Genomic DNA, 13,083 nt, shown 5'->3' with positions numbered 1-13,083 from the left:
AAACACATCCTCAGCACACTGAACCTTCTGCTCCCTTTCACTTTGTCACTTTCTTAATACTGCTAGGCCTTACCTTTGGACTGTCCTGTTTTTAAAAGATTTGACAGAATTCTCCAGTAACAACCCAAACTGTATGAGCAGACACTACAGGATTCTTCAGTTCCTGTCAGCAGCTTGGGGAGTACCACCTGGTACCACAAACTAACGTGGTTTTATGAAGAGATACTCGGCCAATTGGAGTCCAACATCCATCACTCCACTGGCTTTTAATAACACATCTAAAATAACATATAATAGCCACACATTATATGGGTTTAGTAGGCTTTTGTTCAATATAGATAATCTTTACTTATCGTCTACTTATTTTAAATAAATAGTGAAAGGGTGAGATATATTAAAAACTTTTATTTTTTTATGCTGTTTGCTGTCAACTTGATTAAGATCTGCTTTTTAAAAATATAACTGCAATACCCTAAGATGTGATTGAAGCTTAGAGATGCTAGACTAAAAGATCTGTTTCTTGAAATCCAGTACCAAGTTTTCCGCCTCTTGTGGTGGCATAAGGAAGACGTTGAACTGCCGGCATCTCAATTTTTCTGGTACAGAGATAAAGGTCATTATATCACCTCATTGCAATTTACTATTTTGAGATTGATCAGTTTCTTTTTGCTTTTCTTGAAAGAAGAAATGCCAGAAAGACCACTCTTAATGTATTGTGAGATACAATGTTCTTTTATTAGTTGCAGAGGTGAGAGGAAACAGAGAATTATGGGTTTTTTTACACTAAGGATGCAGAACACAAGGGAAAGAAATGACCATTATTACAATAGCCAAAGTGAGATCAAAATAGAAAAAGAGGGTCATACAATTAAGATTCTTCAATAGAAGAATATGATGGGTGATATCCAAAGGCCTGACTTCAAGAGTGATATTTAAAGGATGGCTGATCTCTAGCTGGAACACTCACACCACTACGAAGTCTTGGCTGGACAGAGGTCAGCTGAAGATTATTCTTCCAGGTGTGCTCCTCATTTGAGACCTGAAGACCACTTTCCTTCAGGGGGATGAACATTTAGGGACATGGCTTTTTCAAAGAGGAGATCAATTATTAATACTGAGTTATTCTCTAAAATGGCAATTTTCTGAAGGAAAACTACAGAAGGAATCTTGCTTTACTCAAATGCTTCTCCTTTTGTTTTTGTAATGTTACATTTAAGATTCCAAAATATTGACTTAACCAGATGTGGCTAAGCCAAGTGTTTCCTTATCTATTCTACCAAGTTAATGCTTACTTGGTAAAGAAGGCATTTGTTCCTTGCTGTGTCAGAATGAGACCAAAACCTCAGGGAAAACCAGCAAATCCACTGCCTATTTCTGAGGTGGAATTTGGGTATGCAAGTGCAATCCAACATAAGAGTCTCCTTATTCCAAACAACAGAGCTCAGTTTAAATAGGATGAATATAATCAGGGTCGTGGCTCTCACCTCTGCCCTTTTATGCAAATTTGGTGTCTGAAGCAAAAAGGGTGTGCAAGTTTGGGGTTGCTTTTGCCATTCAGAATACAGAAAAAAAAAGCCAGATCCTTTCATAACCTCTAGAGATTGTGTCTGGAAGCAGAGAATCAATACCACAAGATTTAAGCTTTTACTCTTGGTCAAATCTAACCTTTGCACAGCAACTGCAGCCCTTGTTTTCGGTTCTTGCTTTAGAGAGAAACACATACATAAAGATCTTCATGAAGTTTTACACATTTCTGGAGGATTAAGTCAGGCCGATCTACAAAGAATACTAACCTTTTTAATATGTAGCCACTAATGCTGATTTTAAAACATTATAATACAGAGGAAACTGTGATATTTTTCTCTGGTAAGGAGTGAGTTATGTGTAATACACAGACTTTTTTTGAGGCAAGTTAAAATAATGAGAATTTTTCTTTAATTTATGAGCTTTTATACTAGGATGTTTGTACAGGATTATTCCCTAGCAACACACAGTGATAATAAAATTAACTAAACTTTTCATTATGCAACACTTTATAGGGTAGTCATAATTTTTAAAGCTAGGCTTGAACTTTATAAAGAATGTACAGAGAAGGGTAGGATGTGTGGAAGGATACCTCCAAAAATAATTAAGTGAAGTTATGACCTTTGATGTAATGTAAATTATGATCATCTCCCGCAGATGCTCAGCACTGATCTGAGCAGAAAATAACCTGGAAATGCACAGGCTGAACTGAGCAGAACTATTCCTTTTCTGAAGCATACTTTGTCAGGGAAATGAAATACTTACATGGCTGTGTATAAACAGTAGAATCATGAAGACAGGTGAAGAAAAAAGAAGGTACATATGCAAAGGCATGGGACAAATAAATAGGTATCTTAAAAAAGTAAAATGAAGAGCTGGAAACAATTAAAAAAATCTAAAAAAAACAGAAAAAAGAAGAACTTTTTTTTCTTGGCATATTTCTCTATCTTATTTGTCTCCAGATTATCTGTTAAGGAGAGTTATCAAGATACAACACCCAGGTTTGACCACGAAGTTATAGAAGATGGCAAAATAATGACGACTCAGAGTCCCACAGCCAAATACTTTGTTTTCAGTCTTCTATTCTGCTCTGATTTGGCTAGTGAAACTGCTTTCAGAGACAAAAAAGAAGTTTGCTACATGTAAAGTTAATATACTTTATTAGAAGGCTCAGGGTGTCTAAGGGCAGTGCTACAAAGCAGGAGGACATCCCGAGTGTCTCATCCCAAGTAGCTTACGATGTTAAATATACTTAAAACTCAAACAGTCAGCTGACATACTAACTAGGAGATCCAGTCTCGAAGCAATATCCTCCTTGCTTAATCCTTTACATAGTGAGTTATCCTCAAAAGAATTTTCACTTTGTAAGTGGCCAAGAAAGAAAAGCACTTCAGAGCCTTGAGGTGGGTACTAGTAATCACCATTGCCTCCCAGGAACAGAAAAACAGCATATGAGAAATCATCAAAAGTCTGACTATGTCAAGCATAAAGGGAAAGTTTGGTGAAGTCAGTGCAGACAACTGTTAATGTATAAACTTTCTAGTGTTATGTCAATGTCATGTATGAGGTGATCAGAATATCCTCCACAGACCTCTGCTCAGAGTCTTTCTAATAAGATGCTGAAAATTAAATTCTGCTAAGATGCTCTTTACTGAAATTAACAACTTATTGCACTTAAATTTCTGATAGCATGACAGTACAAACGGTGGAAATAGATTTTAAATAGTTTTTGAAAAAAATCTCTATGAAGAAATGTAGTGTCATGAAACTAAGGATATGAATTCTGGTCTGCTTTCTGAATTTACATCTAATTTTCTAAATGTCTCCTATTAAAACATTATTAAAAACATGACAACAGCAGGCAGTCTCTAAATGAAGTACCATCTGGTACAGAGTTTATGTCCACTGCACAGGCCTGATGAAAAGCACAGTCCAGCATTTTAAGCCAGGTATTTTTATCAGAAAATTAAGTGAATCACCAATGTCACAAAGCAAACATAGCTATCAGAGAAAGAAAGAAGAGAAAAAGATTGCAAACCTAAATACTCATATGTGGATCAAATTCAGTGCATACAATTGTCATCCTAACAATTTTTCTATAGCCTTAGCTATTGCTTTAAATTTATCACTACTAAATGAATTACTAATTCATTATGAAAAGATAAGTAAAACCTAGAAATTTTGCTAAGTTTTTGCATTTCAAGTGACACATACTAAAGAACAAGGAGAACTAGTTCACTAGTTCATCAAAGTCAACTGCAATGAACTGAGGAAATCTATTATGATAAAATGTTAGGAGAGTATTTGTTTGAGGAAGTTTTCCACCTCTGCTTTGATAAATTTAATGAGGAAATAGAATCCTAAATCATGAATGTATTTGCAGAGAAGAGATCCAGCCCTACCTGGTCTAATTGCTTCAAAAGTGTATCAGGGCAACCAGACAGGCTGCAATGAGGATATAGCAAACATTTTAAAAGCTAATGCAGAAGAAAACTACCATTCAGAGTTTGACAGAACTGCATTATGCACTTGCACGTCAATGCAACTCTTAACAGAATGGGATTAAGCTTCTGATCACAAAGTATAAGCTATTTTTTGGGTTTTGTGACTGATTAGTTATAGTGACATCACATAGGGAACTAAACTGATGGTTAGATAGGAAGTAGAAGACTAAAACAGAAACAAAATTATGAACAGGAAATTAATTAAAGGGAAAACATCTCTCATTTTGTTGCTTAGGGAAATATCTGGATTGAGGGTAGAGTTCTACATGGTTAGGAGAAACACATTCATTAATTTTTCTTATAAAACATGACCCAGAAAACAATTTGCATGACAAGCTCAGAGTTCAGATGCAGGATATTGGATGATTCCAGAATGATACTGATGAGCTATGACTTTAAGAAAAGATGAATGTGTTGCTCAATGTCTCAGGGTCATAGAACTGTATTTTTACAACAAATACTTAGCTTTTTAATGTGACATTAGCTGAAATATCACATAAAATGCTGAGAGAATCAAGTACACTAGAAGGCTAGGACACTAAACATGGAAAGGTTGTTTGTCCTGAACCAATGCTGTTGTTAAATAGAACTTCTGCTTAGAACTAATACTTGGGGACTAACAAGCACTGAGTACTTACAGCAGTGAATCCCACCCACACAACAAGACCATGCAGTTTTCTCTGCCACATGCAACCACGACTGCAAAAGCAGCAGCAAAGCCTTTTTTTAGGCTTTGCCTGAAAAAGTTACCAACAGGTCCAGTTGGTAGTTCACAGTCTAGTCACAGTCTTCACTAGTCCTCACCACGCTGGCAAAAGCTATTGCTTACAGACATTGAGTCCTCTAAAGACTGCAGTACTAGCAAATACTTTGTTCTGTAGTTTTATACAATTAAACACATTATATGCTGACTTGCATATGGGAATTTCAAATTATTGGATTCATTTAGATCAATTTAATGTGATGCTGTTGCACAAATACAAGCAGAAAGAACAGCTGAAGATGAATTAGTCTTCCAAAAAACCCCATTTGTGACTTATTAATAAACAAACAGATATTAGTGAGGTATTTAAGCCTAGTCACCATTGTCCATAAGCTCCTTCTAAATATCTTGACTTGTTTCCCCACTTTCTCTACACATTTACAAACCCTTTCATACACGCAGACTATAATAAAACAGATACTGAGAGTTTCAGAAGAGCATTACACAGTTTAAGAGAAATCTCTTTGGGATATGGAGGATGGGATAACACTGTAGAAAAAAAGTCTTGAGAACTGATGATTACCAAGATATGGTGAGCATTCTACACACAAACTATCTGGTGTTTTAAAAATCTTTCCAGAAAGTATCTTATTCTCAACACTAACATCAACTCTAGTTTTAAAAGGTTGTCTGATATCTGTAAAACTGAGTAAAACTGGCTGCTGAAGGAACGAAAACCATGTTCAAAAATCAGCATCTAAGAGCAGCTGACACACTGATGTGACCCACTACAGTCGAGGTCCCACCTTGCAAACAGGACAACAAAACCATTCTGTCCCATGATATGTTAGCAATGCCTGCATTTGGTAGAATTAACTTAGCAGTGGAATATTTCAGATACAACACAACTTCTCTTACTCAGGTACGGCATCTCAGGGGCAATGCAGCTCAACAGGAATCACAGGTCTTTGTCCTAAACTCAAACCACTGTATGCATGATTTATTCCTGATTTCAGAGTGCTCACATCCCTACCTCACATGAACCTATGAGTATTTGGAGTGTTATAAAATATTGCCCAAAAAACCTCTAAAAAGTAAACAAAATTCAATTCCATGAATTGCATGTTAGCTCTAAAAAGAGTCTTCTGCTTGAATTTCTAATAGATTGATTGCAATTCCAGCTCTTCTAAAAAAAAACCAAACCAGAAACATTCTTTTTTCTAGCATATATATGGTATTTAAAAAGCTCTAGGCTCTTAAACTGGGATATTTATGTTTTTCCAAAATATTATTTTACATATGGACACACTGACATTTGTATCATAAGGACTGAAAATCATCTTACTCAACAAAGTTTTGAAAAGGCATTCTATGTTGAAATACTTTTAGTTTTCAGTCCAGTATTTCACAGATAAAAAAACAACTGCCAGAGAATACGAATAGATACATGACAAGAATTTTGTCAGTATTTCAACTTGGCTTAGGCTGGTGTCCATCTTTACAAATTTGTAGCATGGCTACACAAAGCTAGCTACATACCTTCACCAGTATTATTTTCTTGATGCTGAGGACAGATCATACCAGGAGAACTGTTTCACAGTACCTTTACAATTAAGCACTCCTCAGCCGTCCTCTCGGTGTGGATTGCTACTGCTGCTTAATCTTCGGGGGTGGGGATCTGGGGAGGCAAATTTATGAAGGAGAAAACTAGGTTACTTAACAGTAACTGGAATTCTCTGAATATATTGCCTCCACAGATCCACACTAACCCTCCCTCCTTTTGTTAGACTTAAATCATGATTCACAAAAGCTGGAAAAAAAAAATGACGGGACTGGGCACTGTGATGCTAGAAAACCCTGTTTAAATAAATCCTCTTGTGAGTCCATTTAGGCAAATTAATTGGATATGTGCTCTAAACAAATCTAGGATTCGCATTCAACACATGAATTCATGAAAATGAAATTGTAGCAGTACTATCTCAAAGGTGGAATTGCTGTATAATGATCAAGCCTCAAGCACGCTGATTTTCTTTTTTTTTCACAAGGCAAGACAGGTGAAATTCTTATCTGCTTCTGTTGCACAAGATATATTGTAAGCACTAACTCCAGTATATTGTAATCTTCAGAGATCCTGCCAAAGACTCATTCTAGTGACAATACAGATAATATTTATTTGGCATGAGTTGCTCATCATGATTCCATCCTCTTCAGGGAGCACTTCCACTATCTTGCACGTGTGCTTAGAGTTACTGCTTTTGTTCTACAAGACCATGTACTATTTTTTCCTGGTCTGAGCCTTAAATTTTTAGGAAACATGCTCCATCCTAATTTTCTATGGTTGCATTTCCTTAACTGAAGTCTTGCCTCTAATAGCTATTCCCTTTTATATCACTGCAGAAGGATAATAAAGACATCCTTTTTCTCTCTTACAGAATTACTCAAAAATCTAATATGTGCTCTCCTTAGCACTAAGAAAGATTACCTGGATTTTTATTTTACAACTTTTATTTTCCATGGAATTTGTTGTAAAATGGAAGTAACACTGGAAGACAACTGCTACTAAAACAGAAAAGTGTTACCTAATTCATATTTTACTCTACTATTTCCAGGAATTTTGCATTGCCTGAAGTACATTTTGTCTGATTAGTATGCAATTACTGTCTGACCTCAGTTTGACATAGAAATGAACATAGAATAAGTTTATTTAAATGGGAAAAATTAACACTGAGAGAATTTAAGTGTTGAGAACGCACATCTCTCAGTATGCACTACATACAGAAATAAAATATTCAAATTTTGACTATAAGATTGAAAGGTTAGAACTCTAACTATTGAAAAATTAATACACAAAAATGAGGAATTGAGATGTGTTTTCTCACTGCAGTCCCTGCAAAGTTTTCTTAGGCATTTTCCCATCACCGGTCCCTATGCTTTTTCAGACAGCCTGTAGATGAACCTACCTAAGTTTTCTCAAACCCACCAATCCTGCTTTTGAATGCCTATGCAACTAAATAAAGACCCACATTGCCAAGCTCAAAGTCCATGCTGGAATTTCACTCTGCTTCATCAGCTATAAAGGGAGATGGTGTGACTTGCCAGAATATTGAGGACCATGGTTCTGGTGTGTGCTAGTATAGACTGAATGATAATGTCTCCTTTTAACTCCATGGTAGAAAACGTGTTGTTCTCATTAAAGGAAAAGGTACCAAGGCTTCCAAAGTTATTTCTGTGTGTATCCATAGGATGTGTTTTGGGGAGAAGGTGGTTTCATGTTGAGGGGACTGTGCAAACGCATAATATACCAAGATTTCTTATTTTTGAATAGTGATTGCATGACTTGCTTTGACAGACAAAAGAGACCATGACACAAAGTGGAAAGTGATGCATTATAATGTGCAGGGAAAATGACCCATCTCCACCTTCTCCAGCTGCATCGCTCCATAAGGAAGCTGAAATTAATGAAACTGGATGACAGTTGCATCTTGGAACCACAAAGATAAGCCTTCTAAATGATGCAAACAATTTTTTTAATTAACAGCAACACTAATTCAATTTTAGTAAGATTTGAAATTTTAAAAAAAAATTAAACTCATACATGCTCACAGTTATATCCTGAAGATATTCTACATGTTCAATTCATTTGGGGTAAAATACTAGTCTCAGTCACAGGAGAGATTTCAAAGGGTTTTTTTTTCCATGAAACTAATCCAGGGAACAGACAAGGCCTGCAGTGCAGACAGTTGCTGAAGAATGACTTTGTGTGCAGCAGCAACTACCAATCAGCTTTAAATCCTACGTTCCTTCAATCAGCAGGCATTATTAATCCTGCCATTAGTCTTCACTGGGGCAAGAGGAGTCCTGCCTCACAAACAGGAGACCACTGGTATTCCACAAGGACTCCTCCAAATGGATTTGTCTTCCTAAGGACTTCATTCCACTCCACTTCTCCCAATGAAAGTAAAGGCCCAGAGACTCCAAACACAAGAGCAATTGCTGCACACTACAATTTTTTCCTTATTTGCTTTTTTCTGTTTGTGTTTTGCTCTTGTATCATCTCATACCATCCTTTCTTTTCTTTTTTTTGGTAATGCCTTTCCTGTTTGTCCTACTTGTTTTAGTTTTATTCTTGGTATTCTGCAGCAGTTCTTCCTAGATTCTGAATTTTACTTTTTGCCTTTTGTTGTCATGTAGTGCTGCTTTAGCTTCTTGATGCTTCTGGTCAGTATGATCATTCTTTCTCCCTCATCATTTGTGGCTCCATGTGTACTTACTGAACTTTCTTCCCATATAAGTCTACAATCTGCTCAGTGATATTTTTTTCCTCCCTTCTCTTATAACTATGATCTGGCTCTGCTACTTTTAAAAAAATATTTTATTTTACTTTACAGCATGTATTTTTTCACTGCATGTGCTATACCACGTTTTTGCATTCACTGCAGAAATGAAAAGAAGGATAAAAGACAAAGTAAACTACTTCAATTAAAATAATATTATAGAAATGTTTTGATTTGCTTCTCTCTTCCTTCTCATTTTGTAGTTGGCTTGAACGAGGTGGGATAGACTTAAAACTAAATTACAATGAGGTACCAAACAAATCTCATTATACTGTACTTACATAATCATTCCAAATAAACCTGTTTTACTTATTTCTGGTAACATGAATGCAAATGCACGCAATAACGAAGAACAAATTACACCTTCACTATGTTCTTCCACTTTATAATTTTGCATTTATTTTGGCTGAAATAACTGAAATATAACAAACGTCCAGCAGAGCTATCTAAAGATAAATTAACCAAAAATGAAACTTTATTGGAAATAGATTAATAGAATTAGGATATGATGACTTCAAATGTTAGTGTGGGCATGGGGGCCTCCTTACTGAGGCAGTTAAATTTGACTCTGTTGAGCAGCTTAGACCAGCAAAAAGCAAGTGGATGAAGAATAAAATAATGATGTTCTCAAAACTCCACATGAGTTGACATGAGCTAAAGAAAAGACATGTTCTGATGTCCTTAAGAGAACCAAGATGCAACTGAACAGGTTTGGACATTAAAGGATCTCAAAACACAGAGAGCAAGCACAGTACATTTTTCAGCATATCTGACCTAAGACTCCTCTCCTTCTCATTTCTCACACCCTCTTTTGTCCAGAGGAGAGCCTTGCAAGCGACAGACATTACTTGACAGAAAAATTCAATTTCTGTCAATTTGATTGATAACCACCAAATGATGAAGATTTCCAAGCTGTTATTTTTCTTCACTTCCTTAGAAAATAAAGGTTTCCTCTTTCTAAATGACTGAGATTTTTAAGCAATCTACTAGTCACATTATTTAACTGAAAAAAAGAGATGATAAATGATGCTATTAACTTTGCTTCAGAAAATTTGCTACAGTAAAATGAAGAAAATTTCAAGCAAATCTGGCAACAGAAAAATTCCCCTGAATAGGTTCTTATGCACTATTTAATCAGAAATACTCTAATCAAGAACATCCCGAGAACGTGGTTTGTGTCCATATGCAGTCTGGTAACCAGGGCAAAAGAAATCATCCTTTGGAGTGGTGGTGCATCTCCAGTGCGCCATACTGGAGGGAAGGACTGCATGCACAGGCACAGGTGATGAAGCTTGTCATGAATGTCCATCTTCTTGTTTGGGTCAAACTCCCCAATTAATTTAATAATAACAGAAGGAGAAGGAAAATCAAATTACAACATTAAAAGCAGACCTGAACGTTTCTAATGTTTTCCTTAGGAAGAATGAAGTAAGGCAAGTACGTGATAGCTTGGATGTAAGCTAAGGAAAGTCATCCTTCCATGAATACCTTTACAAAGGTATTATTTCTTATTTGCCATGATATTGTTATGGCTTGCCATATATTTACTTTTGTTAGGATGTCCTCTCCAACACCAATCCATTCCTAAAACTGTTTAGTTTGTACTGCTTAAGCATTTTATTTTGACCATTTCTTCTTGGGACCCCTACAATAGTCATATTGGCTTACAAAGTGGCTGAGAATGAGAGGACTGAAACAAAAAGAAGAGAAACGGAGTAATACTTTGGTTGTGGAAGCCTTAGAGGTTGCAAGAAAGCTGAAAAATTACAATAACATTACAAAGAGCTCCTAGTTTGGGTTGGCAGCCACAGAGATGCATCCTGCAGCTGAGACTAGTACTCCACTCCACAGAGGTCCTTTGTTGGCCAATTCCAAATGCCAATCTGATACTGATTTATATTTCACCTGTAAACACTGAAGTCTCAAGGAAACACATAGAGAAAAAACATTTTTCTTGATACACGCTAAGTTCTCACAAGACACAGTGTTTCTCCTTTGGGAAGAAATAGATGTTAAAGCCTGCAAAAATGCTAACTAAAATATTATATATGTATATAAATAAATATAGGAATATGTTATAGAAATAAACATAAATATGGATACACTTGCATATATACGAACACCCACTCCCAAGCATATAATTTTCAAACATTTAACCTCAAAATCTAAATTTTGACAAAAAAAGCTAAGTTGAAAATAGGCTGTTTAACAATAGGATTTTCTGAATTGCAGAAACCTAGGTGCTCTTAAAATTCTGTAAAGAGAGGAAAATGAAATGTGGAATTCTCATAAGACTTCTCAAAATCTATATGAATATTAGGTCCCAAATTATTATATTTTCTAGCCAGCTGTTAATTTTTTACCTCAAAAGTCAAGCACTGTACATTTTCCTCAAAACACATTTTAAGCAAGAAAGCAATGTCAGAAATCAGGAACCAATTCTTTAAAGATGAACAACTATAAAGTACACATGTACCAACACAACATATAACCAACATTATGAATGGAACAAAACCAGCATACTACCATTTTCACATACAATTTGGTATAAAAGGTAGAAGCCACCATATTTCTGCATACTCACTAGTTTTGCACTGACAAATGCGACAACCATTTTGGTCCAGTTTGAAGCTATAGATACAGTCTTTTTCAGTCAAAGTGCAGTTCACCAAAGCCTCACAGGTGGGTGGACCTATTGTGATATATGTTGGCTCTGGAGGTAAGAAAAAAAGAACACATAAATATGAGATTCTTCAATATTTTAATTAGATTCACAAAAATCCATAAATAACATAACAGTAAAATGAGTAATTTTAATTACTTTTGTTTCTGATGAATATTCTGGGTAATTTAGAAAAAATTCGATAAATGGACTTTGTTTCAAATGTACAGTCAACAAAAACAGCATGAAGATGCAGAAAAATTTTGAAGTATCTAAACAGAAAAGGATTACCACTTTTTGTTTATTGTTCATTATGAAATCAGCTTTCCTGCTCATGCAGTTTCAAACTAAATGCAAAATACTTATTTTGCCCAAATTTCTTCAGAAGTGTTTAATCAAAATTTCATGCAGACTTTTTTGCTTTAGAAACTGAGCAGAGTTTCTCTGAAGCTGAATTGATTGATACTACCAAGCTGCACATCAAACATGTAACTCAGAAGTCAAATCGTTCTCCATGTGAATAACATCCCCTCTGCTGAAATTTACAGCAGAAGAGACTCTGAATACCAAAAGGGAATGTAAGATGCACTGCATGTGAAAGACCTCTGGAGAGCATTTATCATAGTTATTTATCAAAACCATCACTTCTTACAGCATACTTTGCAGTCCCAGATTATGCTTGCTGAGGTTGAGGAGATTATTGTCGACTGTAAATTATTTATCAACAGTATAACACTTACTTTTTGACACCATTTAAATATGCTGGAGTATGAAATTTGTTTTGATACATGGGTAGACAGATTTTGGTTTATTCTAATAACTTTGTATACTAGAGCACTAACATGCTCTAGTATACAAAGTTATTAGAATAAACCAAAATCCAGACACTTATGAAGATAACAAGAAACCTCAAAATGACCATCATAAAACAGGATTCAGGAGGAAAGCAATATCTATCTTTTCTTGAACAACTTTTTGCTCTCTGAGACTAATTTTGTCTTTCTTGTGCTTTTCATAGAACTCAGGCACTGAAGAACCAATGAGTTCACAGTTATGAGCATTATTAACATTATACAAAATATTCAGGAAACAAAAATTGCTTGATTTAAAGAACTATGAGCTTCCATTTCAGTGCTTCAACTGTTTAAGTGTACACTTCTTCTCTATCTCAAAAACTGAAGATTTATACAAAATTGAATTTAAAAAGCCTTCCATATCTAAAGTGATAAATCGTGCCAATGTGGAGAAATTATATGAAGTGGAGGTGGCCATGTATTGCCAGCTTTCATCCTCAGACCACAGATGTTGCCACTTTTACCTATAGGCAGCTAGTCTTTACTTTCAGAGTAAGGGTAA

General features: G+C 35.5%; 1 protein-coding gene across 1 annotated transcript in view; it reads right to left on the bottom strand.

Annotated features, from left to right (window-relative positions):
* Positions 1–13,083, bottom strand: part of CRIM1 (cysteine rich transmembrane BMP regulator 1) — a 175,148-nt gene that overhangs the window by 24,850 nt on the left and 137,215 nt on the right. Inside the window, exon 8 of the mRNA XM_066546638.1 lies at positions 11,650–11,778. Coding sequence (XP_066402735.1) covers positions 11,650–11,778 — 129 coding nt within the window. The remainder of the gene's footprint in view (positions 1–11,649; positions 11,779–13,083) is intronic.

Source organism: Molothrus aeneus, chromosome 3, assembly GCF_037042795.1.
Source record: "Molothrus aeneus isolate 106 chromosome 3, BPBGC_Maene_1.0, whole genome shotgun sequence".
In the NCBI taxonomy this organism is placed as follows: domain Eukaryota; kingdom Metazoa; phylum Chordata; class Aves; order Passeriformes; family Icteridae; genus Molothrus; species Molothrus aeneus.
The sequence above is the reverse complement of the archived record's forward strand: the minus strand, read 5'-3'. Positions and strand labels throughout refer to the sequence as shown.